Below are 27666 nucleotides of genomic sequence, written 5' to 3' on the forward strand. Positions count from 1 at the left end.
TGTAGGCAGTCACCCTCATGTTTCCCCTCCCCCTTGGTCAGATAGCTGCTGTAGGCAGCTATCCTCAGTTTCCCCCCTTGTATATATTGTATATACTCTGTATGTGTAATTTCCTTATTTCATTATTATGTATATATTCATTTATGTATATTTGCTTATGTCTTGTTTTGTATGTTCTACTTTTATAGTAAAACCACAGTTTGCATTCCCATCTGTGTGTGTCTGACTTCATTGGACATCTTCATACTGTTCTGGCCGGACAGCCTGTGGTGTTTGTTGTATACCTGATCCAACCTCTATCATACAGTCCTTTTTCGGGTGTATCACACACCATTTTTTACAACTGACGTGAAATAAAGGTTAATGGTAGATGACAATAATTAGAATAAACGCAAGGCATGTAGTGTTTTGAGGACCTCGATAGTTAAGGGCCTGTAAAATAAGTCAAGGGCTCAGGGAGCTTGTGTCTTGTGAAATGTAAAAAGCAGTGATGTTTGCTGTTTGGCTTGTTGTTGAGCTTAACTAGGCCTACATAATCGTGTACAAAGGTGAGGTCCTAAGTCATGGTAGAGTAGTTTTAACAGGCATATATTATACACCATTTGAACACTGTCTACCAATCAATCCAAACTTTTTAGAAGACATTCTTGATACACCATTATACACTTGGCAAAGTAGCTTGGCTAAACTTATGTTTAAAATAAGACCTGTAGGTTATGCATCGATATTCTTATTCTTATTAATTGCTGTTTTTACCCTCACTGTTATTGTTCAGTGTCCATATCTTGAAAGGCGCAATATAAAATGTTTAATGATTATTATTATTATTATTACTATTATTATTATTATTAGGCCTAGTAGTAGTAGTAGTAGCAGTAGGCCCATAGTAGTAGTCGTAGTTTATATATAGATAACACTAGGCCTACACAATTGTACTGCATATAAGCCTATATTATGTACAGTCATTGGTACAAACAATGACTTCAGTTCTTTGGGCAGCCAGAGATGCAAAGATAATGAGAAGAAATAATAAATATAATCATAATAATAATTCAAAATTATAATAATAAAATCTACAAACCTTCGCCCGCTTCACTGCTTCTTCGCCACTAAAAGGTGTATTCATCTCAGTCACCCCCGAGAGAATGGAAGAAAAGGGCAAGGCATCACCAGAGAGAGTAGAGAGAGAGAGAGTTTCCATTGGCCCATTGTTTCCTAGTTCTATTATGGCCACCCTTAGGCAGACCTAGGCAGACCTAAGGACTGTTCTATTCATTATAGGAGCATTATGACACGGCCCTTTAGGTAGACCGGAACCTGGTCGCGTTAGGTGCCCATAGACACCTATTATGTTGGTATATCTCTAGAATCTCTGGCATCACTCTCTGGACACAGTGGGCCTCTGAAATCCGGAAAATCATTTTCAATGTCATTTTCAGAGCACTCTTGTGGGAATGTAGCCTGGGAACTCCCATACTGCCTTTAGTTCTACACAATCGTTTCGATCTGAAAGATTAGGTCTGGTGCTAACCAGGCAAGTGGGAATGTGGTTTAAAAAAAAAAAAATCAGTCAGAGGGGATGGTAAACCCAGGTTAACATTGATGGATATGGAGCTGACACAAGAGTGCACAATCCAGTATTATGGAACAGACTGAGATCATTCCCAGATAGCAAGCTGACATTGAATAGATATTGATTTTCCATCTGAATCATCAGAATGGTCGACATTGAAATATTGATGCAAAATAGATGTTGAATCACCATTGTTAAACCGATGTAACCCGACCTAAAATAAAGTTGACAGCAATTATATTGAAACAACATTGATTCAAGGTCGTCCTTATTATGATTGATGTATCATTGATATTTGGTAATCACGTATGATCGAAAGGCCATCGATATATCCCTTACGGAAGGAAAATATACTGCAATATACTACAATTTATACTGCAATACATTAGAAAATATATCACAATATATCACAAACACGCTCATATATTTGAAAATATATAGCAATATATTATTGAACAACATATTACTATATATTGATCCATATATTTTAAAATATATGGCTGGCAAAACAAAACTGTATTCCACTATTCAGTCTGTATTTCTTGATGTTTTTAGTTCAGCAAGCACATTTTGCACGACATTGGACATTTACTCGACATTATAAAGTCATTTTAGGTGGATCATATATGGCCATATATAATAATATATTGATCAATATTGGGAGGGAAAGTGGAAAGCAGCGATCCTAGCGGTTACGTTCCAAACACCAGGGTGATCCTATTGAAACTCCCATAGACAAGTTTTTAAAAAAATCCCACAAAGATATGACTTGGAACTATAACACCAGACACATTTTTCAGCGTACACAATAGCATGAACTACTACCTGTGAAAATCGTAAGTCATTTTTTGCCCTTTTAAGAAAAATAGAAATTGTGCCAATCTGGTCGGAAACGGACTACAGCTCCCAGCATGCTGTGCTTCGCGCCTCGTTGACAGCACAGAGAAACAAATGAACGCGAACGAACGCAAGTTCTTCGCATATCTTCACATTCTTGTAATCCTATGAGTTCCACATTGTCTTCTTATTACACATATATACACGCGATCATTTTGGTATGGTTTTAAATTCTCTAGTAGATATGATGGCTTCTGTGGTGACGAGTAACCACCTCTCTGGCTCATGTTTGGCTATGCTAATTTGGCTATGCTAATTACATGGAGTAAACAAGCCACACATGCCAGTCAGTGTAGTTCTGTATTAGCTTTTTAAAGAATATTAAAATCAGCTCAGATCAGTGAAAAACCAAACATTTTACCACCTGATTCGATAAAACGGGCCAACATGCCCATAATATGACTGCCACTACTTCTACTTCGTCGTCAGGGCCGAGATGTAATTTTTCAAAGAAAAAAAACATTCATTTGTTGCAGGGGGTTGGAACGTTGCCAGCAGGGGGCGATGAGATTACTTTCCCTCCCTATACAGGAGTCTCTGATTGAATCATCTCAGCTCTCATATCACGTATGACGCGCCTACGTCACGTCGTCATAACCTGAAGCTAAAGTGGCGAGAGAGCCGTCTCGGCACGAGCGCGGTCCGGATTTTAGCTCCACACTGTCACCAGCCAGACTCCCCACCACAGTGACACAAACCAACCAGCCGCCTCGAGGTAAGTTATAAAGAGAAGTTTGTTAATTTGTTAACATAAATACACAAGCATATAGTCTGAAACGTCTACAGTGGTTGATGTGCAAAGTTTAGCCAAGTGGTTATCGAAGTTGGATGTTTGCTCATTTCCCCCCCCAAGGACTAGAAATACGTTATTTTTTTGAATTTCCCGCGCTACCAAGCTATTGTAAGCTTACTACTAGCGATATTTGCGTTGTCGAAATGGTGTGTAGTTCTCATTGACAGTAGGTCTGGTTCTACACATCTTGAAAACGTAAACGTAATACTTGGGTCGATATTATATGGTTGTAGTGGTCAATTTCAGGTGAGCCCACTTTATTTGGCTTGTCAGAGAACGTTAGCAACATCTATCTGGCTAATACTGCTGAGCCCGAACGTCAGCCTAGAAAGCTAGGCCTCAGTTAATTAGCCGCCTAGCTTACTCGGCTAACGCAAGGGAATCAAAGCAGAAGTGAAGTGCGACAAGATCTAAATGCACATCGCTAACTTGCTTAAAAAATGGGCACTACAGTATAGTAAAACGAGGCAATGTCCTGCATTATTTTTGGTAAAGCATAGCTGTTGCTGCTTCGGTTTTCCCATTGTGGTAACATCAATAGGTTTTTTTGAGTAACTTGCTCACGAACTAACTGCACTGTCCCGTTCTTGTAGAGCTATTGTTAGAGGTTAACGAAGCCTTGTCGTCAAATTGGTGAATTTCAAAACGGTAGCCTACACGTCGTTGTCTTCGGCTACTCTGTGATAGTTCGGAGTTTGCTTTGCTCACAGCAATTGCATTCATTGAGTCATGTTGGTGTTCATGTTTACTCTTAAACGAATGCGCGAGTCATTCTTGTTCATCGGAATTCATTCTCGCCAGTTACATGCATGAGTTGAAGTCTTCCTTCGCTTCATCATCTTCATAAAAGAGTGCCTTCGTGCCAAGAACAGACGTGCAACTGTTAACGATGCTGGCTGCTGCGATTTCAATGTCTCTTCCCTGTTGTCGGGACGAGACACAGTGCCACTACGACGCTCTGCCACTGCGAGCTAGAATGCTGTAGTTCCACCAGTCGAAGCTCTGCCACTGCGAGCTAGAATGCTGTAGTTCCACCAGTCTACCGAACCCCCCCCCCCCCCCCCCCTCAGATTTAGCTCACAATTCTGACAATGATATAGAAGTGATGAGCTTGGTGGGTATCCTTGTGCCTATTTAAGGTTAAGTGTGTGAGTGAATGTTAATTTTCTGTTGCTCTTTTAACTTTTTTTGCAGAGGTTGCTGAAGAGGTATGCAGCGATGGTCTGGAGGAAAAAATAGTCACATGGACTGGTGTGCATTCCAGTACTTGAAATGGTAAGCAATACTGTGCCTTTACTATGCTCACTCACTGGTGATCATGCACTAAATGGGGAATACATCTATCTGAACGTTGGGAGGAGGTTCAGACTCCCTTGGTGCAAATATAATCGTTTCAAAAAATCCTTTATACCTCATTCAATCAAGCTACTGAATAAACCGGGAATAAGAGAGATTGAGTGGGACAAAATGGACCTCTGCAGCTAGTGTTGGTACTGCTGGTGGGGATGGAAGCTAGGGTAAAAGTTGGGAGGGGGATATGTAGACATGAATGTATCCCTGTTTTTATTATTTTTATGTTAATTATGGAATGGATGTAACCTAGTTATTTATTGCAGGGTGAAGGTGTGGTTGGTTGTAGGACGGTGTGTGTGTGGGGGGGGGGGTACTGAGCTGTGTGCGGTGTGGGGGGGGGGGGGGTGTCTGGACTGGATGGGTCAGGGGCAGTGGGTTAGGACATCCAGATTTAGAGTTTACTTGAGCTACATTATTAACTGCACATTGAATGTGTGAAACTTGCTGATGTAACATGTTACATTCAAGGGTTCATTGGGCTAAATGTGGTTAAAATCATTGACCTGGGTTTACAAAGCTGGGCAATGTTGGGCTTGTTTCAGACTATTGAAAGGAAGGAGTATGAGAATGTAACACAATGCTTAACATGAAAAATAAAACCCTTCATGAACCAACGGTGTATTTGGCCCCAAACTAGTGGCATACCCTTCAAGTTTCAATGGGTTAGAGAGTTAACATTCTTTTTACTTTACTTTTGCAGATGCTGTTGCTCAGGCACATCCAGGTGCGAGGATGGGGGAGATCCGGATGTCGCTAAATAAAAGAATCTGTGAACTGCTTCACCAAGAGAAAAAGAAGTCCATGGACAGGCCTATGAGCCCTCTTGTTGACTTTGAGTGACTGAGGCTGCGGGCGGTCTGCCCCTGAATTCACCTTCACTTTCTTTTCTTTTAAAAAAAAATATATCTGAAGGTGTGGGTGTGTGTGTGTGTGTGCGCGCGCGCGCGCGGGTGTGTGTGTGTGGGCGCGGGCACGCGTATGTGTTTGTGTGTGTGCATGTGTGCCAGTGCTTTATGTGTTTCGCTTACCGGCCACAGCCACAGTTTTTGTTTTGTTTTCTTTTTGTTTTATTTGGGGGAGTTTTTTTTTTATTATTTTATTTGGGTTTTTTTTTTTAGAATATTTCTGCTTTTTCATTAAGTACAAGTTACTGGCCAAAGTGGGAGACTGAAATTGTTACTGGCCACAGGCAAGTTTCACCAGCATTTGGCCTGTTGGCCGGTGTCGTTGTCAAGTCGTTTCCCTGCCTGTCTGCCCCTCTGTCTCTGCATGTGTGAGCGGTGGTGTTAAAGGGTCGGTTGGTTTCATGTTTTTAATAAACCAATGTCAACAGTTGAATGAATTGAATTGATGTTTGGTCATTGTTGTAATTACATTACTTCATAAATGCCTTGTATAAAGTACGTTATAGTATATTGTGTAGTGTAATGCAATACATAAGTCAATATATGATTTAATTAATAAGCCATATACTATGGGATATAATCCAATATATGCAACAGTATACTTTACAGTATAATGCAATACATAAATCAATATATGATTCATCAATAAGCCATATATTATGGGATATAATTCAATATATGCAGTAATATACTGTACAGTATAATGCAATACATTAATCAGTATATGATTCATCAATAAGCCATATATTATGGGGTATAATTCCATATATGCAGTAATATACTGTACAGTATAATGCAATACATAAATCAATATATGATTCATCAATAAGCCATATACTATGGGGTATAATTCAATATATGCAACAATATATTGTACAGTATAATACAATACATAAATCAATATATGATTTATCAATAAGTCATATACTATATGGGATATAATTCCATATATCCAACAATATATTTCACAGTATAATGCAATACATAAGTCAATATACGAAAACGGCAATAATGTCTATATTCTCGTATACCGCAAAATATATCACTTTATATTGTGCAATATACTGCTGTACAATATAAAATGATATATTGGCAAACAATATATTGTAGTATATTATAATATATTTTCATTTCATATATTCAAAAATATATTTTCCTTCCGTAAGGGATAGTTTACCGGGAAAGATTGAAGTTATCGGTCGTTGCTGAACGGGACAAGACAAAGAGTGGCGCACGCTCGGATCCAGGAACAATTATAGGTAAGCACTCTTTCATACTTTTACACAGTGTCAGTGTCCCGCGATCCATAAACGGCCACAGTTTTCCTATTGAGAGCGCCTGGTGCGGTCACGGCCGATTTCCTCCGATCACCTACGATCGGCAACACAAGCTGAATGAAACAGGCTAGCCGGCTAGCAAGCTTTACTTCAGCCATTCTGTGAACTGCAGCTAGCAGTAGGCTACGTGTACTGGTGTCAGTTGCTGGAACACACACTTAAAACGTAATAAACTTAACTTGTGTGTATGTGCTTTAGACCTTCCACGACCACAACGAGAGCTCCAGCTCTGACTTTCCTGGCCCATCACAATCATAACGACCTAACAGCCCAGTAGGACCGATGGCCAGAGATGGAGGAGGAGGGAGACAGACGCAGCAGAGGTCGGGGACCTTGATTAGGAAGACTCCAACAGAACGCCCTGCTAACGGTAAGGATACGGTAGGCCTACATTCATCCCACAATATTTCCTGCTGTATTCCTCCAGATGTGTAAGTATTGTAATGGATGTTATCACAACAGATGTAGGCCTACTCTAGCCTATATCGCAACGTAGCCTACACATGCTGTGATAACACCCATTACAATATTTCAGAAATTGCACGATATGGGATTTGAAAAGTTTTATGGACCGATGTGTGTTGTTAGGATTCATTTTAATTAAAACTATATTTTGTGTGTTTCAGATGCCCTCGCTCAACAGCCTGGTGGGAATCGGATGGATGATCTTGTTTTTACACAAGCTGTGCATGGCTGCGCTAGGCCTATGCGCCGGACAGAGCTGGAGGTGCCAGTCGCGGTGACAGTAATTAAAATAGGCCTAATTCAAATAATAAACATATTTCTTAATAAACATCTTGTGTTTCATATTTATTATTTTATATTATTAATATGTGGATCCTGGCTGTAGATAAAGCAGGATATATGAGCCAGATAATTCTGGTAGCCTTTCTATTGAAATAACATTGAAAGCTCATTGATTTTTAGTTACGTCGAAATTTCAATGTTGTTTCAATATAGGCACGTATCGAAATACAGTTGAAGTTGCGTGGATCCATAGTTACAAAATCAACATAGTTTCAATGTTAGTCGAGGGTGCAAACTGATGCTAAATCAACATCGACATCTGATGTTGTTTCAATGGTTTAGCGTCGGCAATGGAATGCTGATTCTACATCGATTCAATGTAAGCTTGCTATCTGGGTTGCAAATTACTCAGCCGATGAAGAACATTTCAGTGGGGAACACTCAGAAAATGGGTAAAATCCTGAAACTTTCGGTCAATAAAACCTTTTTATTTTCAAGAGTTCATTGTAACCTACAAAAGCCATTGCTCATACAACATGGATGTGATACAAAAGGGATTGCGAACTGATTCACTGATGAACATCTCAATTGCACAATAACAACATTGATGAGTCTCGGTTATTACCATTTTGGTAACATTAAGTTTATATTAGAGGCTCTGCGTGAAAGGCTTAAGGTGACTTAGGGCGTATTCAGACCAGGAAAGTCCGATAGTTCACTTGCTTTGATCCGAACCTTTTTTTTGGGGGGGTTCGGTTCGCTTTCAGACTGTCAACGGACCAAAATCTGTCAACAAAGCCACGCGCCCCGAGGTCGTTCAGCTATTGGTCCAAACAGACTCGCGCAACACAAAGTGCAAAGTGAATAGTAGGCATAGTCATGGACGCTTTCCGTGCCGTTATTGCGTTTAATATCATCACATTGACATGTATTTTGAATGTTTTCCAATTTGTACAACTATCCAACTATGCTGTTGTAAGAGTAATTTTACAACAACGACGTCAAAGGGCCAGGCGGCTGCGGAGGATAGCGTTGATGTCTGCTCATCAAGCTATGACAATTCAGGCTCTTCAAGCGAGACGTATAAGGTAGGCATAAATCTATCGAGATATTCGTATTCCTAGAGCTGTAGGCATCACCATGTGGAAGCTACCGGTACATAATTTTCTGCTTTCACCAGTCAATCAAAATCCTACTTGCCTTTCTGTGTGCTGTTGAGCCCTCTCGTGATATCGTAGTGTCATATGAACACTCAATGTTAAAAATAACGATACATGTAGGCCTATTAAAGCAAAAAGAAACGTAGCATAAACAGAACGTGCCTTCTGTGCCTTCATTTTTGTAGCCTACTGTTCTTCTACTCTGCTTGTTATTATACTGTACACAGCAGTGACGTGCAGTGAAGGGTATGGTAGGGTAGGCAGTAAATATAGAATATATATATATATATATATATATAATATATAATATATATAATATATAATATAATATATATATTAACGGTGGGTTCGGTCCTCCCCCAGAAAAAAATGTATTTCTTAGATACAATTTCCTGCATTTTAACCAAATCTGGAGAGTCACTATCAGCTAAAAACTTTTACAAAAGACTAAAAACTTTGAACAAATAGTCCCCTTTCATGCAGATCTGAAATGTAACGTGTGTGTGTGTGTGTGTGTGTGTGTGTGTGTGTGTGTGTGTGTGTGTGTGTGTGAGAGGGGGGCCTTATGCCACAAGGTATGGTTTGAATAGGCAAATAGGCCTATTCACATAAACATGCTGATATGGTCTTTAATGTGCAACAAATTAGTATGTTTCTCTAAATACTGCAAATATAAAGTAGGCTATAAGATGCCATCAGTGCTTAACCACCACAGCTCTAATAACTAAATAATAGGTTACACTATTTAGACATTTGGACATTGTCAGTAGACCTAAATCTGAAACAATAAGTGAAAACATAATTTCAATTTCTTGAAAAGGTCAGCTACACTTATTTGTTTTGCCAAATTGCCAAATTAGCTCCAGGACCCATACTTTGTACACCTTTAAGGACCTGTAGGCCTACATTTTACAATAATAATTTAGAAAGCTACAACATTTTGGGGAAAAAGCTTTAACTTTTGGCTTTAGCAGTTGATTTTGTTGCTCTTCTGTTTATTCTGTTGCAAATGCCAGGGTGTTTCACATGGATGGAGGGTAGCACAGTGTAGCCTACTTTTGAAGATAAAATGTCTAGTTCACCAACTGTGAATCACACCATAGCATGTGAGGGGGAAACGATTTACATTTAGCAATAAACCAACCTAGGTAACAGCTCCTGCTTCACTGCCGCGTTTTGTGCTGATAATCAAACACTCACAGACAAGAAGGAAAGTAGGCAAGGGGGCGGGTTGCTTGCAAACATGACCCGTGCATTCAGACAGTATCGAGTAAACCAACGAAACCACTTCTGAGACTCATTCTTGTGCGTGATAGTATTCTCAAACACTTCAGCTACGGTTGTGCAAGGTGTTTCAAATTAAGTCAATTTGTGAGTGCGGAAGCACTCCGAGAAACCATCCCCAGTCAATCTTCCTGTTCCACGTTGATCTCGACTCGCACACCGCGCACTTCAAAAGAACGCAGCTGCACTTGCTAACAGGCTCCACACAACTCACGCATTGCGTAGTCATCATCATAATAAATTAGGGAAATGGAGTCATGTCGTACGCTCAAAAAACAATCTCGCGTCCATAATAACACACACACGGTCTATTCATGTCCACCACCGCACAACCAATCTTCAATGTCAACTCCCTGACAAACAAGTGACAACAAAAGGCACCACGAAAAAACTTGAGCATGTTCATGTTAAAAGGCTACCCACAGCATAATAATTAGATGAATCTTACCTTAAAGCAGAATCACAAGTAGGCCTAGCCTAGGCTGTGTTTTTCATGCAGTCCATTAAAAGCCCGGGGTGGTTGACATGATGAAGACATTTTGTCCCAGTGCAAACTACTTGAAGCTGCTACCCATCTGATGTTGAATATTTCCACAATGCAGCGATTGCAAACGGCTCAGCTGTCTGTCACTTGAACCGTCTTTCTTGCTACTTCTCGACATTTTTTAAAATAATAAAGACAAAGAGACAAAAACTGCCATGTTTTCTTTCCGATACGGCTAGAGATTTGAACAAGCCTTGCCTTGCTAGTTGTTGCTATCATGGCTGCCTGTAGGGCAGAAATTGGCTACTACCTGAATTGTAACAATTTTTCATTTTGGGCGCTGTGATTGGCTCACATACTCCCGCCACAGAGTAAAGGCTCTGCTTTTAGTCCCATTGACAAGCTATGTGACAACTTAATACGCATGCGCAAACTTCTACATTGACAGCATTGAAGGCAGGCTAGGCAGAGGAAAAGCGAGCCTTACCTGGCTGCCTGGCTGGCATTCGAAAGCTCTGCTTTCAGCCTGTCTCTGCTACCAGCCGGGACTGCGCGTTGCCACGGCAACCTGCCCAAGCCTGAGCGCTTTGCTTTGTGCGATTACTTAGGTTTTTGATCGTTGTCCTGCGTATACTGTACTTTAAACAGCTCATAATTTATGCTGAATCAATGTTATTGTTGTGTATGTGAACTCTGAAGAATATATTTTTTAAACACGTGTTAGTTTTTATTTTTAAGACATTTATCCCAGGGTAGGCACTGCCTACCCTGCCTACCCTGACCGCACGTCTCTGGTACACAGCTATTAGGCTCCACCTAGTGCATCGAATGAATACAACACATTGCATATACCACAGATAAAAACAAACCACCAGTCAGACAAGAAGCTAGCCTAGGACCCTTCCCCCTTTACATAATTATATTTTCCTTGTATGACCTATTAAGCAGGTGACAATAAATGCAGAATTTTGTGTTTACTGCCATTGTGTGTACTGGAGCATTGAACATAAATATAATTAATATTATTGTTTTTATTTCTAATGATGACATGATGTTTGGGTTTCTCTGTTCTCAGGAGAATCTGGGTCAATGAACGGTCCCAAGATTGGTGGCACCTTGTAATGACTATCTGGACAGACAGGCAGTTTGTACAGAATTTCCGAATGAGAAGGGCAACGTTCGACTACGTTTGTGGTATGCTGCGACCCCTCCTGACCCGCCAGCACACCAGTTACAGGAGGGCCCTCTCTGTCGAGATGAGAGTGGCAGTGTGTTTGTGGAGGCTGGCAACGAATATAGAATACAGGTCTCTCTCAAATTTATTTGGCATCGGAATTTCCACCTGTTGTGTGGTCACACAGGAGGTAATAACGGCCATCAACACAGTCCTCAAGCCAATATTTATTAAACCTCCAAGTTTGGCCTACTGCCGAACAATCACTCAAGCGTTCAGAGACAAATGGCGATTCCCCCAAGTTGTGGGTGCCATAGATGGCTCATACATTCCAATTAAGGCACCGGTAGATTCACCATCCCACTATTACAACAGGAAGGGGCAATACTCCATTATTCTTCAGGCTGTGGTAGACCACAAAATGAAGTTCTGGGATGTAAATATTGGACAGCCAGGACGAGTGCATGACTCCCGGGTTTTATCCCTGTCTTCTTTATTCGACCACATGCAAGCAAATGACATTTTACCACAGTGGACTGAGGTTTTTGAGGATGTGAACGTGCCTCTTTTCCTTTTAGGGGATAAAGCCTACCCCATGCTCCCATGGATTGTAAAGCCTTACCCTGACAGAGGATTAAGTGCCGAACAGGTCAGCTTCAATTACCGCCAGAGCCAGGCCAGAATGGTTGTGGAGAGGGCCTTTGGGCGGCTCAAGGGTCGCTGGAGGTGCCTGATAAAGCCACAGGATCACCACATTACTTTAGTTAGCCAGGTGACAGCAGCATGTTGCGTTTTGCACAATTTGTGTGAAGAACAGAATGAGGAGTTCGATGAGGAGGACAACTATGTGGAGGACGAAGATGAAGAGGAGGAAGGTGGAGAGAATGAGAATGACGGACAGAACGAACAAGGGCAGCAGTGGGCTCATGCTATACGAAATGCTCTTTGTAGGTACTTTGCAAGATTTTGAAATAAATATGACAGGAAATGAGAAACAAAAGTACAAGTTAAATGTATTTATTCTTTCTGTTTCTTTGTCAGAAGTGAATAAGAATGCATAAGGAAGCACATGGATAAATAGGCCTAAATAGATAGATAGGCCTACATAAATAGATAAATAGTTAGCCTAAATAAATAGATAATAATAATAATAATAACAATAATAATAATGCATAAGTGAATAATAATGCATAAGCAAGCACATGGATAAATGGGCCTAAATAGATAGATAGGCCTACATAAATAGATAAATAGTTAGCCTAAATAAATAGATAATAATAATAATAATAACAATAATAATAATGCATAAGTGAATAATAATGCATAAGCAAGCACATGAACACATATGCCTAAATAGATAGATAGGCCTACATAAATAGATAAATAATTAAATAGTTAAGTAGATACATAAATGATCAATCCATTAAAACACATTACATTACGATTTTCATACAGGTGGCAAAATAAATATTTTCAATGCATTAAAAGGTATTACATTTCATTCATACAGATGGCTACTATTGACTTGATGCAGAATTTCTGAGATTTCATTTGCTCCAGTAGTGGGCCAGGTAGGACCAGTGTTTGCCAGAGCTGGGCCTGGGTGGTTAGGCATCCAGTAATTTACTGGAGGGTGCTGTGGTGGACCTTGTGGGTGCTGTGGTGGAAGATGTGGGTGCTGTTGTTGATTGTTGGACATGGCACTAAACAGTAAGCGGAACATGTTGTTATTCTCACTCATTTGGGCTCTCATCATTTCATATCGCCTTTCCTCTGCCTCCCGCTGTGCCCTGAGGAAATTTTCCAAATACGTGTCTTCCTTCTCCTGACGCTCTTTCTCCGCATCCATCAGTTGCTGAAGCTGCTGTTGTTGCCTCTTCAAAAAATCCTGCGCATCCTCACTCTGTGCAGCAGCCTTACGTTTTCTGCCCAAATGCTGCCTGGCTTTTGCTCCGGGAATGCTTATTTTTCTACTGGATGGCATGTCTGTCAAGGGAAATAGCAAAAAGTGAGGTTAATGTCAGAGTATGATGACACAGCATGTTGCAGGATGGTAGGCTATAACCTATGTATGGTGTAATCTAAGTAGGCCTACATGTAAATCCATGCCAAGACAGTAGATGGAGACGTTTTACCCGGATCCCCTTATATGTCATAAAATTCACCAGTGTATTAGCTCAGTTAAGCCATTACACCAGTGAAGGGACCCCACTCGTTTCCCGGTCTCGTCTTGTCTTGATTAATGTTTTATAAAAGAAGAACCCAACTGGACAACATGGTAACATATCGGAGTCATCAGGGCGATACACAGGTACATCAAATAAAAGTGTAAGTACTCACCGTTCAAATAATCCTCGACCTCCTCTGCGGGAACTGGCACAACGCTAGCAGGTGATGATGGTGGGCTCCGCTGGCGGTTGCCATTCTCACTTCTCGCCGGTGCCGGCAGGGTCCCCTCTACGAGGTCTACCGGCGAAGCAAGCGGAGTTGTCCCGAGAATAGCGTCGATGTCATCGAAGTACTTGAACTTTAACTTTGCGTCACTGGAGCTGCCACTTTTTGCCAGTGTGTCGCGGATTTTTAGATATGTCTGTCGGAGTTTTTTTAATTTCAGCCTGCACTGCTCCGGTGACCGGCTGAACCCTTCCTTTCGTAGTTTCTCTGAAAATATAGCAAATACGTCGGCATTTTTGTGCGTATGCTCCAACATATCCGAAATTTGGGTATCCGACCAAATGTCGACGAGAGCACGGGTCTCCTCATCTGCCCAGGTCTGTCCCCTACTCATTGTTTTTTGTTTGTTTGTTTGTTTTTCCCCTAAACGTTGGACAACAAAGTGGCCGGTCGGTTTATACTATGTTACCTAGCAACACCAGGACCTGACAAGTTGTGGAGTCGCGTTGTTTACACTCTGTTTCCCATGAATCTCGACAAACGACGGAAGCTCCCGAGGTACAAAAAAGCAAAAAGTCTGGGATTAGGTCCGGTCTGCTTTCACACATCCAAAAGGTCCGCACCAGGGTTCGTTTGATCCGGACCGAGTCCGACCTTTCAGCTCGGTCTCGGTCCGCTTGTTTGGTCCGGACCAGGATTCGCTGGTTTGTATTCAGACCATCCCAAAAGGTCCGAACCTGGTCCGTTTGGTCCTTTGGTCCGGACCAAACGTGGTTGGTGTGAATACGCCCTTAATGAAGGCAAGGTATCAGGTGATCTATCTCTTTGAAGGTAGGCCTATTTAGCTAAAATTCTCCATTGCAACATACTGATGGGCAGAATGAACAATTTTTTTTAGAGCAGTTAAGACAAGGCAGTCCATCTCCTGATCCAAGTGAATCTCTTTATGGTAGTTTTGCACAGGGAAGATGCAGTTCATGGGGACGTTGAGTTTAAGACTGCACTTGTTCATCTGAAAACACACGGAAATGCCCACAGGTTAAATTACCATCTACAGAAGTCATTTTTGTTGAAAGGTGGAAAAGTTACAAACTGTGTGAAAAATGTGAGGAGAGCAATGCACACACAAATAAAGCAGAGTACTTTTATTAATTCTGAAGGAAATTAAGTTGTCTGTCAGCTTACGGTACATAAATACACAAATACAAGAAAAACACACATAACTAATACACGTTATTGTACAGTGCATTGCAGTGTACATTAAGCACGCACTTCAGTTCAATAATCATCCTTAGATCCTCACACACACACACACACACACACACACACACACACACACACACACACACACACACACACACACACACACACACACACACACACACACAAAGTAAAAGACACAGAGCATACCATTTGCTGAATCTGCTCGCTGAAGTAAATCTTCCTCAGGTCCTGTTTCACCAATGTGCAAACTTTATCCACCTTTGTCAAGACAATGGCTTGTGGAATATCTGCCACAATCACACAAAGTACACCAGTTAGTATCTTCATTTTCCCATAACTAATGCTTCTTAACTCTTAAAGAGTAGGCCCAATGCAAATGTTGGTAAATTCAACTCTTGATTTAAGTACTGTAAGCATTAATTCAATGCTTAGAGAGTTAGAGAGTGTATTTAATACTACTGTCTAGGCCCCCTAATTGTCTAAGTCTAAGTCTACCGTCTAAGCCCCCCTCTTTCTTTAAAGGTACACTGTGCAGGAAATGGACAAAAAAGGTACTGCAACCATGCTGCTCATTGAAACTGGGTTGCCGATTGCCAAATTTGATGTTTTTCATGAAGGTTTACTAAGTAATAAACTAATATTTTCTAGTATGGCCCAAGTACAGTAATTTTTGCAGCTAATGTCTATTTCTTGAAATTCAAACTGGCAGACCATGGAGAAGATCCCCCTTTTAATGTATGAAAAGAGCAATTTTCCCAGTCAAAATGAATACTTTGAATTTGATGGTGGTGGTAAGTATTCATGAAAAAGGTAACATTAGTGAATGGTTAGCATGTCACATATCTAATCTCACATATCTCTAATCTTCATTGGGATAACTACCCAGGTCACTGGCTGCCTCTCTGATGGCCTGCATCTTGGTGATGATGTCATCGTCCATGCAGCTGATGGTATCCATGGAGATCACGCTGACCAAGCAGTGCACCCGCTCATTCAGGGAGGGGTTGGAGTTGTAGAACGGATCTCCCTCAGAGAGGGGAGACACGGGGTTGAACTGGGTGATGAGAAAACAAGTATTTTTACCCTACTCCACATTAAGACTTGCGTTGAAGGTGAAAAACACAATAAAGAAATGTGAAACCTAAAACTTTTGACTGAAATTACCTTTGGAGGACAGGCGTTGATTCGAGAACTTTGACATTGTTCAATATATCTAAGACGTATTTCCGTATAAATCAGGTTATATTACCTTGCATATTTTTCAACATATTTAAGACATATTTCCATATAATAAATATTGTATTACCTCGTATATTTTCCAATATATTTTTAGACATATTTCCGCATATTTTTCAATACGAAAACGGCAATAATGCAGTATAGGCTACTGTCAAATATATTATATACACTGTATAATATATTAACATGCCATATTACATACCGTATATTGTTATGTAATATATTATACAATATATAATATATATTTTTATGTAATATATTATATGATATATAATAATATAATGTTCACGATATATGAATAGACATAAAATATGTCACATCATATACTGAGAAATACGTTTTTGTTGCGTAAGGGACATTGTTGTACTCATTGACAGTATATATAAAGGTTGTACTTGAATTGCGACAGTTGATACAGTCAGACTGATACAGGGCACATACCTTGTACTTATTTCTCATACGGCCTTTCAGGGCACTGATGATGTCATTCACTTGTACTCCGTTCAAATTTTCTTTTGCAAGACCCATCGTGTCGTTCACGACAAAGGGAAGGCTTCCTGAATCCCCATTCATAAATGCATAAGTTTGGTACTGCAAGAACAAAAATATTGTGGGGGGGGAAATGAGTCACCGGAGGACGTCTCACGTCTTCTTCAGAGTCAACAAAAGTATTGTAAAATAAAAATGTAAAGTGAAACATAAAACTAACTAAATAAATGAATTCATGAACACACAACTCTTCATGATTTCACTAATAAACAGAAACAAGTTAAAGAGAACTGGCATGCTTGACTATGAATTGAGTTAATACTATTTTGTAGGGTTTTTTGCTTTAATTTCATGCATATTTCTTAGATAAATTGCAATGCATCCTAATTGCAATGTCACCAGGATATACTGTAGTTGATAAATTAATGAATGACTGTATATTGCAGTGCATAATGTGCAGTTTCCCAGCTGTACTCTTGCCCCTTGGCATGAGCTGTAAGTATGCTTGCACTGTGCGCCATGTACCTTCTTGGTAGAGCACTTGTCAGACTCCATGCCGCCCACCAGAGCCCGAGTGCTGACCTGGCCCTGGAAGACGGTGTCGATGGAGTTGATGAAGCTGGACTTGCCAGCCCCCACTGGCCCGTGCAGCAGGATACGCAGATGCTTCACCTCCGGATTGGACGGACGCAATTCCCTCAGCTCTCTCTCCATCCTGTTCCTGCAGTCCTTGCTGGAGCAGAGGAATAGACAAGATCAGAGGGTTACAGGCAGGGTGTGATGTGTTGAAGAACCAGAAGGGGTGATAAGTTTCAGATTTTAAGCAATATCAATGGAGTTGCATACCTCTAAACATTAAAATCCAGTCGTAAAAGTGGGGGTATCAAAACCAGAAGGGGGGACAATCCCCACCAACCCCCCCTACAAATCGCACCCTGGTTACAGGTACAAATCCCACCCTTACCTCTCCTTACCTTACCTGAATCCCATCCTTACTTGTCATCAAATATGTGATCTGATCTTCATGAGAATCATATGAATGAACAAACTGTTTCTGCTATAACTAAAGCCACTAATTATAGGCCTACCAATTATACCATACCACCAATTGATAGCATGACATGTTATCATATTTTATTGAAATCAAGTAGGTAGCAGGCTTCACTCAGGTTTCTTGATAACTTTTAGGTGCTGTCCCAAATGAATACTTAGAATCAAATTTACTTTTGCCAAGAACCGTGAAATAAACAGGTATTGGCAAATTTATTGCGAAATTGTGCACTGACCACAACCATCCCTAAACCTAACATGTCACAGGGCGTTGTGGAGCACACATTAACTTGCAAAGGTTACACAAACAGGATAGACGGTTCAAATCTGTGCGTTATCTTACAGTACTTGTCATGATGCCATGCTGGGAATAAGTAAGTACACCCTTGTATTCAATAGGTGGTTGACACTCCTTTAGCTGCAATAACCTCAACCAGATGTTTCCTGTTGTGTTACACATCAGATTTGTGCGTTTTATTATGACCATTTTCAACAGCAATGCAAGTAATTTCAAGAGTTGTACAATTTTTTCCTCCCACTTTACAATTGACAATTGTAAGTTGCTTTGAATAAGTCAGGTAAGTGTAATGTAACGTAATGATAGATAAGACCAGAGAAATAAAATTAAATGTTTTGGAGTTTAAGCCATATTTCTTGGCATTTAAGCCCTGTTCTCATTATATTCCTGAAAAGCAGTATGGTTTTCATTATCCCACATTTCCATTCACACCGATGTTACTGTGCACCCTTTTAAGAACTATAAAGCAAGCAACTTATATTAATTAATTATTAAATAGATATTTATTCATCAACACTGACAGATGTTCTAATCCTTATCCAGTTTACATCGTGGGATGTACAAACATTACAAGAAACAAAGATGTACACTACAAAACTGACTACTGTTACAATGCTGAGGAAATAATCATAACAATGACAAAAGCATAATGCAGCAAGAGGACTCACGACCAGTCCATTTCTCTCCATTCAGTGTGCAATTCCCGAAGAGCTGAAAGTCAGACACAGATATTCAGAGATAAATACATTTGTGTGTGTGTGTGTGTGTGTGTGTGTTTGTATGAAATTCCAAATTGAATGAATTTGAATCCAAAGTAATGCCATAATACGAACACTAGGTGGTGTCATTACCTTGAATTTCTTTGAATTTAAGCTACACCACCCATTGAGAGTACATAGAACACCACCACCTAGTGTTCATATTATGGCATTACTTTGAATTCAAATTCATTCAATTCGGAATTTCGTACAAGCCTGGTGTGTGTGTGTGTGTGTGTGCGCGCGCGCACACGTGTGTGCATGTGTAAACTGACCTGCAAACATTAAGTCCTCAAATCCATCAAGTCCTCCCTTGTCTCCTGAGAAGAACAAAGAGAAAACACACATTTACACATTTTGGCCTTGAGCCAGGGTCTCAAACTTAGGCCAATGGTGTCATTGCGGGGCAGAAATGATAGCAATGTTTTTTTGCAAGGTACATATATATCCCTCCGCTATACTAGAAAAAGCATGATGGGAGTCATGGGGCGGTGGCAAAATCACTTTTTTTCGGCTCTTGAAGTTACTACCCCCTCCTATTCCACTGTCCACGCGGTGGACAGGCTATTAAAATGCTTCACGGGGTCAGCGGATCACTGCACTTGAGAAGCTGGGATTGTTGGATTACGTGGTGTATTGGGCAAGATCGCTGTCCGTGGTTCTGAAGTACAGCCACGGCCAGGAAATGTCTTCCTTTGTTTCAGTGATGAAAGCAAACCACGAATGTCGTCAGTCGCCTGCCGACGCACTGGGAGAATAGGGATGTCACGCTGAACTTTTTTTGGCACCGTCAAACCTTTTAGCGGTTCAAACAAGTGGCTGATTTTGTTTGCTGTTGGCCTACTAAATTAGTAGTGCTTGGTGGAATCCACCAAGTGGGAAAGTTACAGGTGTATGCTGCGTTCATATTTGGAATCGATAAGAGAACTGTAATAAGAACTGTGATAAGGTAAACTGCCAAACGATTCCATGGAATCGAGACGCACGGAACCGGTTCTCAACCGAAACCGTTTTTCGATTCCCATCCCTAAACAGCCATGATAAGAAACAGTAGTGTGTGTGCGTGTGTGTGTGTGTGTGTGTGTGTGTGTGTGTGTGTGTGTGTGTTTGTGTTTGTGTTTTTGTTAGCGCAGTGCAGGATCCTGGCTGGCTGGCAGGTGGGGGGTCTGTCAGTGATTGGAGTGTGGGTTGAGTGCTCAGTATCCTGATTGCTTGGTGTATGAAGCTGTTTGCTAGTCTGGTGGTACCGGAGAGGAAGCACCTGTACCTCTTTCCAGAGGGCAGGAGACTTGTGTGCAGGGTGGCTTGTGTCCTTAATGATCTATAGTACAGAGACTTCACTCACCACATTTCCAGGTAGTACTGCACTCTAAGGGGCGCCAACGGGTGAGTGTAGACTCGACATGTGGAATGAATTGACTGCGCTCTCACGACAACGCCCTCTAGGTGAACTGCAGGCATAGATTGAGTGAGTCTCTGTAATTGTAGCCCTTCTGTGGTGCAGGCTGTAGCCGGGCTGTGACGCAGCCTCTACAAACGGCCCTGTTTGTAAACTAACTGTGCACTAGAAATATTCTGTATGCCTCATTTTGCATGTCAACAACAAACTCTGGAATTCTGACTACCGCTCAGACTTCGGAATGTAGGGGACCTGTGGAGGCGAGGTATGTGACAAAAGTTAGGGCTCATCATCACGTTTTAACACGTAAGCCATTTCACACCGGATGACTCCTTTAAACCATACGGCCCCCAGGCCTTATTGACACCCCTGTTCTAGAGTGTATGTGGTCCCAGAGTACTCTCTAAGTACATTTTTTAAAACTGTGTATGTACTCTAATGCAGTGGTTTGCAACCTATGGGTCAGGACCCAACTTATGGGTCGCCAAAGATCCACAGAGAGACCTCTTGATTTTAAGGGGGTTAATTTTAAATATATATAGCCCATATTGAATAAATGACAAAGCATTTAATGAATGTATGCATAGAAGCATCAAAATGTAAGTGCTACATTAAACATTTATTTTATATTCGACCAAAGACGAATTGATGAATAAAATAACTAAAATTAGTTTTCGCAGGAAACGGAGGGCATCTTGTGACTTTCATGCGGGCACTCGCGCAGTTGGGTCACCAAAGCTTACAATAGTAAAAACATGGGTCCCTGAAGAAAAAGGTTGGGAACTAATGTACATATCTAACCAGCTTTGTGTCCATATGTACTGTAATGTAAATGTAAATGTAAAAACTACTGACCTGTACATGCTCCATCTGTGGCGTCATTGTTGATGGAGCGAGTGGGCAGTTTTTGTGGTTGTGGTGTGTCCAAACATTTGTCTGACTGCTCTGTGTGTGTGACTGGCTGCTGGTAGTGTGTTCCTGAGGACTGTGCGCCTGACTTGTGTAGTCTTTCAACATAATCGTTTGCAGACATGACAGCGTTCTTCAGTGCATCCAGAATCAGGCTGTCCATATGGGGGTCCAGCTTGTTCCCCTCATGGTAGTTCTTTATTGGGTAGACGCAGTTCAAGGGGACACCCAACGCGTTTTTGTAATCCTCCATCTGAACAAAGACACACACACAAAAACACACTTTTTTCCTCACTTCTATATATTAACCTTGACCTTAAATTAAAAAGCAAGTGTATTGTATCATCGAGTGTTTTTTAAATAAATAGCCAACACAATTTTGTTCAGTAACTACTGAAGTTACATTCACTAATATACAAAACATTGTCAGGGGACCTAGCCCTAAAGTGCTTAGCTATAAAGTGCTATCTCTGCAAGAGAAGGCCAGGTTGGTCCTTGAGCTTCGGGAGTCCACAGATGAGCCAGTCAGGAATGCTAACGCCAGGATCCTGACTGGCCGCAAGTGGAACGCCCAGACCGAGGTCGACCAAGCTGTAAACTGGCTGCAGCACAAGGAAATTATGGGCAGAGTGCAGGTAGGAAGAGCAGTCCTACGATGGGGAGATACACCACGATTCTGGTCCAAAGTCCAAAGAGGATGGAGGAAGACCGCTACAAGATCAAGGATCTGTCTCAGGGACGGCAGGGAAGCTGGACAACCTGGGAGGGAATCTCAAACAGGAACATTAGTTGGTCAGACGTGTGGAAGATCCCACAGACAAGACTCAGCTTCCTTATACGCTCAACCTATGACACACTTCCCTGTCCTCGGAACCTCCACCAGTGGTTTGGAAATGAGGAATGTTGCGCACTCTGCAATGCTCCAAATGTAAGCCTCCAGCATATCTTGTCAGGCTGCAAAATCGAGCTATCGCGTCACGACCAGGTCTTGGGAAAGCTAGCTTAAGTGCTGGAGGAGTGCAGACAGGGTAGCAGAATACCATCGCCGACAGAGGACCCCACCATCTTTGTCGCGGAAGGAGGGATCAGAAGCATCAGGCAAAGAGAAACAGCAAGGCCCTTCACTCCTGGCCAGGAGTGGAGCATGAAGGTCAATTTGGACAGGAAGCTTCTGTTTCTCACAGAGATTACCAACACATCTCTCCGGCCAGACATAGTGGTGTGGTTCGCAAAGGCAAGAGCGGTGGCCCTCATTGAGAACACCGTGCCAATTGAGGAAGGGATCGAGGCTGCCTTTGAGCAAAAAAAGGCCAAGTACTCTGAGCTGGCTGCTGAGTGCCGGGAGGCGGGCTGGAAGACTATCTACCCAGTGGAGGCTGGATGCCGAGGTTTCATTGGGTTGTTGACCCAGGGGGTCAGGATTTGGCTGGTTAGCTTCGCCTATTCGCAAGACACTTCCTCGTCTCCATTTTCACAAATTCGGTCATTTCCGATACCTCTTCACTCATGATGATTGGCAACATGATCTCCAAAAAATCCGTGCTCCTGGACACGGATGTTAAGGACACAAAATCCGTGTCCAGGAGCACGGATTTTTCCAAAATTCTGTGCTCCTGGACACGGACTTATTTTCCATGAAGTGTTCAGGCTGTGATTGGTGGCTGCGCGAGTTTAGAGTTGGGCACACAGACCTATATACAGTAAGAGTAAGTAAGAGTAAGAGTAATTTATTTGTCACATACAACCCTAGCTTAAGCTAGCATGCAGTGAAATGAGAGTTGGTAACTCCATATGTGCAGAAAAATATAAATTACATAAATTAATTATACATCATAAAATAAAAGTAGTTTTCTTAATTGTCCATAGCTGTGTAGACTCAACAACAAGGTGAAGTTCTCTCTGGGAAGTGAACGTAGGCGTGGCAATGCACTGGCGCAGCTGTTGTGAAAAAGTCAGATGGTCATAGGGAAGACCTGAGCTTCCGTGGAGGAGTGAGGCGTGTTGAACTCGCTTAGTGGCAAAACGGAATCCTCACGACACTAGCTGATCACTGCGAGGCAAAGCGCAGTCCAATATCCACCCACCAACGTGTGTGAAGTTGTCAGTTCACCGCTGGTCGATCGAGGCTTTTCCACTCCGATTCGCGTTTGGCATTCCCGTCTCCATGGAGAGTTCCGCAACCGCGTCGTCTCATCTGACACAATCCGCGGTTTAAATTAAGAAAAACAACCGAAAACATTGTGAAGACAGCACTTAAAAGTACCTTTTCTCTCACGCAGTCACGGCAACTCAAGTTCATTTTAAAATATGGTCTAATACCATATAAAATAAGTTATAAAGTTGCACAGTTGTGGGAGTTACCAGTAAGGCAGCCAAACAATGCAGCGCCATGGCAACAACAGTAGGTCTTGTGGTTGAGCACCTTATAATACCTCCATGCATCCAATGCCCGTCTTCCATATAGCTTTCTGGTCGACCTTACGTCAGTCAGTAACGTGGCACGTAATCGCAAATGAGCTCCATGAAACTCCATCTTGGAAGCTGAAAAATGTGTTCAATTTTGGCTGAATTCACTAGCCTAGCCTTTCCCATTGAAGTGAATGGGGTGGGACTTGTTCGCTGTCTCCAGGTCTTAAGGGCGGGTTATGCTTCCTACTTGTGCCACAGAGTGAGCTTGACGCAGCCATGATGCAGTTAATTTTCGTTTATGCCCTGTTTTGAAGCACGGTCTGCGCGATGGCATTCCACGCTCAAACTGCCTTCAATACAAAGAGTAAAATAGACGTGTCGGTTGTTTTTGTAGCTTCACAGACTCGACGAAAAAGAAAATGAAACATTACATCTTTATATCACGTGCATGTTTGATCGCACTGGCATCCACCGTGGTAGTTTGGAACAAAGAAGTGGCTCATTTGTCGAGGACGAAGCGGAATGTTTCCTCGTCCTCGGAACCACTGTTCAACTGTCCAAATAACTTCAGCGTGGTAACTTGCAAGCGCACGTGTTGTCTTTGGTTCGTGTAAATAAATCAAACAACAAAGCACGGGCAACTTATTTAATGAAGAGCTCACAGTCCGTAGACCGACGAAGGTTAGAACAAGGAAGTAGCGCTTGTTCTCGACTCGAGGACAGAGCAGGCTGGTCGAGAGGACCAATCAGAGACCTATTTTCGCCCTTTCACGCCGTCGCTCCCTGCGTCGAGACACAATTTCGGGGAGGTGCCCCAGAGTACCTGCGTGATGGGGGGGGCTTCACTCCGTTAACTGCGCGGCTCACTGCATCATGATGCAGTGACGCTGATCTCGAGGCATAAACCACCCTTTATACTACCTCCATGCGTTGACCATACGCCTCCTGAATGACGTGGTAGTCGCTGGAGGGAGACTTAAGAAGGCAACAAAGGAATTGGCAGAGGATGCAGAGAAAGGGAGCTTTTGGCTTTGACTGCGGAGGAAAGACAGAAGCAAGGACACAAAAAAGAACACAAAGAACACCTGACCCCCAGACGGCAGCCAATAGCACCCATCAGCTGCTCCGCCACCAGGAGACGTTCCAGAATTAAAGGAGCAAAACGGTGGCGATTGGTGGTTTCTGGCTGATGACCCTGCAGCTGAAATACATTCTCTCCATCCAAGGAGGACCAACCTCCTCCAACAGCTCCTCAAGCAAGCCTTTCCCTCAACTGCCTCGCACATTCAACACCCTCCACTCAGTACCGTTGCCGCCCCAGCAACCAACACACTCTAGCACAGCTGCTAGGAAGGGAATAAAGCCAGCAGCCAACTAATGCCAAACAGCTCAACTGCCTCGTCAGTAAGCCTCTTCATGTATGCTGTATTTAATATATGTATTACCCCTTGCCCATTTGCATGCTTGCTTGGAAATGAAATAGAGGGAGTGCAAGCAAGGAAAATACAACATGTACTCTGTCTAGCATTTTTGGTGGCAAAGCGGACAATTGGAAAATACGCAAGAACAGCTGCTTCAATATGGACCAATGGACTAAAACGAATTTATGGATACCCTAGCCATGGAACAGGCTGCCCTACCTTTAAAGCCAACAGAGAGGCCTGGTGGCACACAGGGACCCTTGTAAGAACACAAATCTGAACTGAACTCTGAACACTGCAGCCCCCCCCCACTCCCCCCCTTCCTTTTGTCTCGTGTATGTGAAGGTATGTGTATATGTATATGTTGTATGATTGTGAAAAAAAGTAATACAAATTTCAATATCAAAAAAAAAAAAGTAAGCCTCTTCATGAATTGCTACACACACTAGGCGTTTACATGTATTCATCAGTTTATATGTTTACCAAATGTATGGAGCACATGTATTGTAGTTTATGAATCTATGAATTTCCTATGTTTGCCTGTTATTGATACAATAAAGTTGAATGTTTGTGTTACCACTCATTTCTCCCGCTGACCCATGGGGGGCTCATCCCTATGTTTCCCGGGTCCAATGTTCCCCGCTGCTTCCAAGTAGACTGCAGTCGCATGGCAAAGCGCAAGTTGTTGTTGCACCTCTGACAGGTTAGGTTTAGGGATAGTTTTGGTCATACATTCAATTGTGTTAGAATATGACCATATATCCGCCATCTTGGATTTTGGGCGTTTCCACTTCAGAAAAAAATTGGAAACAGGTGGATCTGAAGACTATGGGGTCTGTAGTTGATAGAAAACACAATTTGGAAAAATCTATATGAAATGTTCCTAAACCTTATTATTGAGACAATTGAACCTGCACTACCAGGGCACAAATTTAAAACTCAGAAACATTGCATTACTGACAGGTTAGGTTTAGGGATGGTTTTGGGAAGGGCACAATTTGAAAACTCGGAAACATAAAATGCAGGGAATATAGAACCCTTTTTTAGAAAAAGGGTCCTAAGTTCCCCGGTCCCATACAAAGACAGGGGAACATAGGACCCGGGAAATATAGGTACGCTCCAGCAGCAACAGCTACCTGTATAATCCTGCTATTTGTTGAGAAATTCTTGTCTGCTATATTATAGGCCAACAAGAAAAAAAAACCTACTTTGTGCTTTATTTGTTTGCTGGAGTAGACAGACTGCAGATCATCCTTGACCAAGGGACAGAGTAAATCCACGCGTGTCATAAACACCACCTGAGGAATCTCTGTGTCCAAAACACACACACACACACACACACACACAAAGAGAGAGAGAGTTACGACCCAGCTTGTTAATGGAAGCAACATAAGTAAAAATTAGGTTCATTTATTGAGAATCAACAACAACAACAATTAGACAATGGTATCTAAGGAAAAGGAGTGAGGGGAGAGTGAGATTAGGGAGAAAATGAAATGAAAAGCCAGTGGTCAGGTTGAGGTCAGAGTGCCTAAAGAAAGTAGACAGAGGAACAATCTCTCGGGGGGGAAATGCATTGGCCACGGTCTAGTATGGAGGCGTGGCCTGAGGACATGAGTGGATGGAAAATGAAAGCCCTTGCACATGGTTAGTGGGTGCGACACCATGATGGATAAAAATTGTGACTCCCCAAAATCCAGGAACTCCGCAAAAATATGCCGAAAGAGGATATCCGGTTGTCAGTGTTCAGTGTGTGGCCAAATTAGCTGCAGCTGTCAGTCTGCAGTAATTGCAGGGGATAATTCAAGTCAAGTCAAGTCAAGTCAAGTAGGTTTTATTGTCAATTCCTTTACATGCACTGGTCATACAAAGAATTTGAAATTACATTTCTTAAGGACATTAATTAAGGACAGCTGTCAAGCATAGTACCATTGCTCTTTACCATGCCGCCAGTTCTGACCGTAGAAGAAGAAAGGGACTCTCCTGACGTCAGTAAACCCTCATATACAGCTCCAGGCCTTTTTATTAGAATACCATGAAAAAGTTGATTTATTTCCATAATTCCATCAATAATGTTAAACTGTCATGGATTGTAGATTCATGGCCCAGTTTTTTAACTATTCCAATCATTAAATTGTTTATGTTTACACATTTTGGTCTTCCAGCTCAAAAAAAACATGAATTGGGGAATTCGCATCATTAGAATATTGTAATAAAATCACAATTATCTTCATCAAAATTTGTTTCACATCAGTGCACATCAAATCAGTTGAACTTTGGTACTTTCTACACAACATGCAATGTTCAATACTTGGTTAGGACTCTCTCTGTCTTAATATTCGGCCATGATGCGTTTAACATTGAAGTCA

At 41.8% G+C, this 27666-nt stretch overlaps 3 protein-coding genes and 1 long non-coding RNA gene across 4 annotated transcripts; 2 read left to right on the forward strand and 2 right to left on the reverse strand.

Annotated features, from left to right (window-relative positions):
* Positions 1-3112: 3112 nt before the first annotated feature.
* On the forward strand, positions 3113-5559 carry LOC134459904 (uncharacterized). Its single transcript, XR_010036896.1, has 3 exons — positions 3113-3185; positions 4458-4538; positions 5317-5559. It is a non-coding gene; the product is annotated as an uncharacterized LOC134459904 (long non-coding RNA).
* A 2525-nt stretch (positions 5560-8084) lies between these two features.
* On the reverse strand, positions 8085-26622 carry LOC134459895 (interferon-induced protein 44-like). Its single transcript, XM_063212400.1, has 10 exons — positions 26506-26622; positions 21414-21720; positions 19435-19479; positions 19070-19112; positions 17579-17786; positions 17006-17155; positions 16208-16379; positions 15512-15612; positions 14892-15113; positions 8085-8285 (listed from the first exon to the last, which is right to left on the reverse strand). Exons 1-9 carry the CDS (start codon positions 26584-26586, stop codon positions 14943-14945), a joined length of 1278 nt encoding a protein of 425 aa, XP_063068470.1. The 5' UTR covers positions 26587-26622; the 3' UTR covers positions 8085-8285; positions 14892-14942.
* On the forward strand, positions 11790-12677 carry LOC134459585 (uncharacterized). Its single transcript, XM_063211938.1, has one exon. It carries the CDS (start codon positions 11790-11792, stop codon positions 12675-12677), a length of 888 nt encoding a protein of 295 aa, XP_063068008.1.
* LOC134459898 (zinc finger and SCAN domain-containing protein 29-like) lies at positions 13148-14879 on the reverse strand. Its single transcript, XM_063212402.1, has 2 exons — positions 14048-14879; positions 13148-13693 (listed from the first exon to the last, which is right to left on the reverse strand). The coding sequence occupies exons 1-2, from the start codon at positions 14493-14495 to the stop codon at positions 13206-13208; spliced, it is 936 nt and encodes a 311-aa protein (XP_063068472.1). The 5' UTR covers positions 14496-14879; the 3' UTR covers positions 13148-13205.
* Positions 26623-27666: the final 1044 nt, after the last annotated feature.

Source organism: Engraulis encrasicolus, chromosome 12 (genome assembly GCF_034702125.1).
Source record: "Engraulis encrasicolus isolate BLACKSEA-1 chromosome 12, IST_EnEncr_1.0, whole genome shotgun sequence".
Classification (NCBI taxonomy): domain Eukaryota; kingdom Metazoa; phylum Chordata; class Actinopteri; order Clupeiformes; family Engraulidae; genus Engraulis; species Engraulis encrasicolus.

Bases quoted from the DNA above. Each gene is read 5' to 3' on its own strand.
- LOC134459585 (XM_063211938.1), top strand. From the start codon at position 11,790: ATGAGAGTGGCAGTGTGTTTGTGGAGGCTGGCAACGAATATAGAATAC.
- LOC134459898 (XM_063212402.1), bottom strand. From the start codon at position 14,495: ATGAGTAGGGGACAGACCTGGGCAGATGAGGAGACCCGTGCTCTCGTC. The intron at 13,694-14,047 runs GTGAGTACTTAC...TTCCCTTGACAG, and splicing joins GGTCGAGGATTATTTGAACG to ACATGCCATCCAGTAGAAAA.
- LOC134459895 (XM_063212400.1), bottom strand. From the start codon at position 26,586: ATGACACGCGTGGATTTACTCTGTCCCTTGGTCAAGGATGATCTGCAG. The intron at 17,156-17,578 runs GTACATGGCGCA...TTGTTCTTGCAG, and splicing joins ACAAGTGCTCTACCAAGAAG to TACCAAACTTATGCATTTAT. The intron at 16,380-17,005 runs GTATGTGCCCTG...CTCATCACCCAG, and splicing joins GTATGAGAAATAAGTACAAG to TTCAACCCCGTGTCTCCCCT.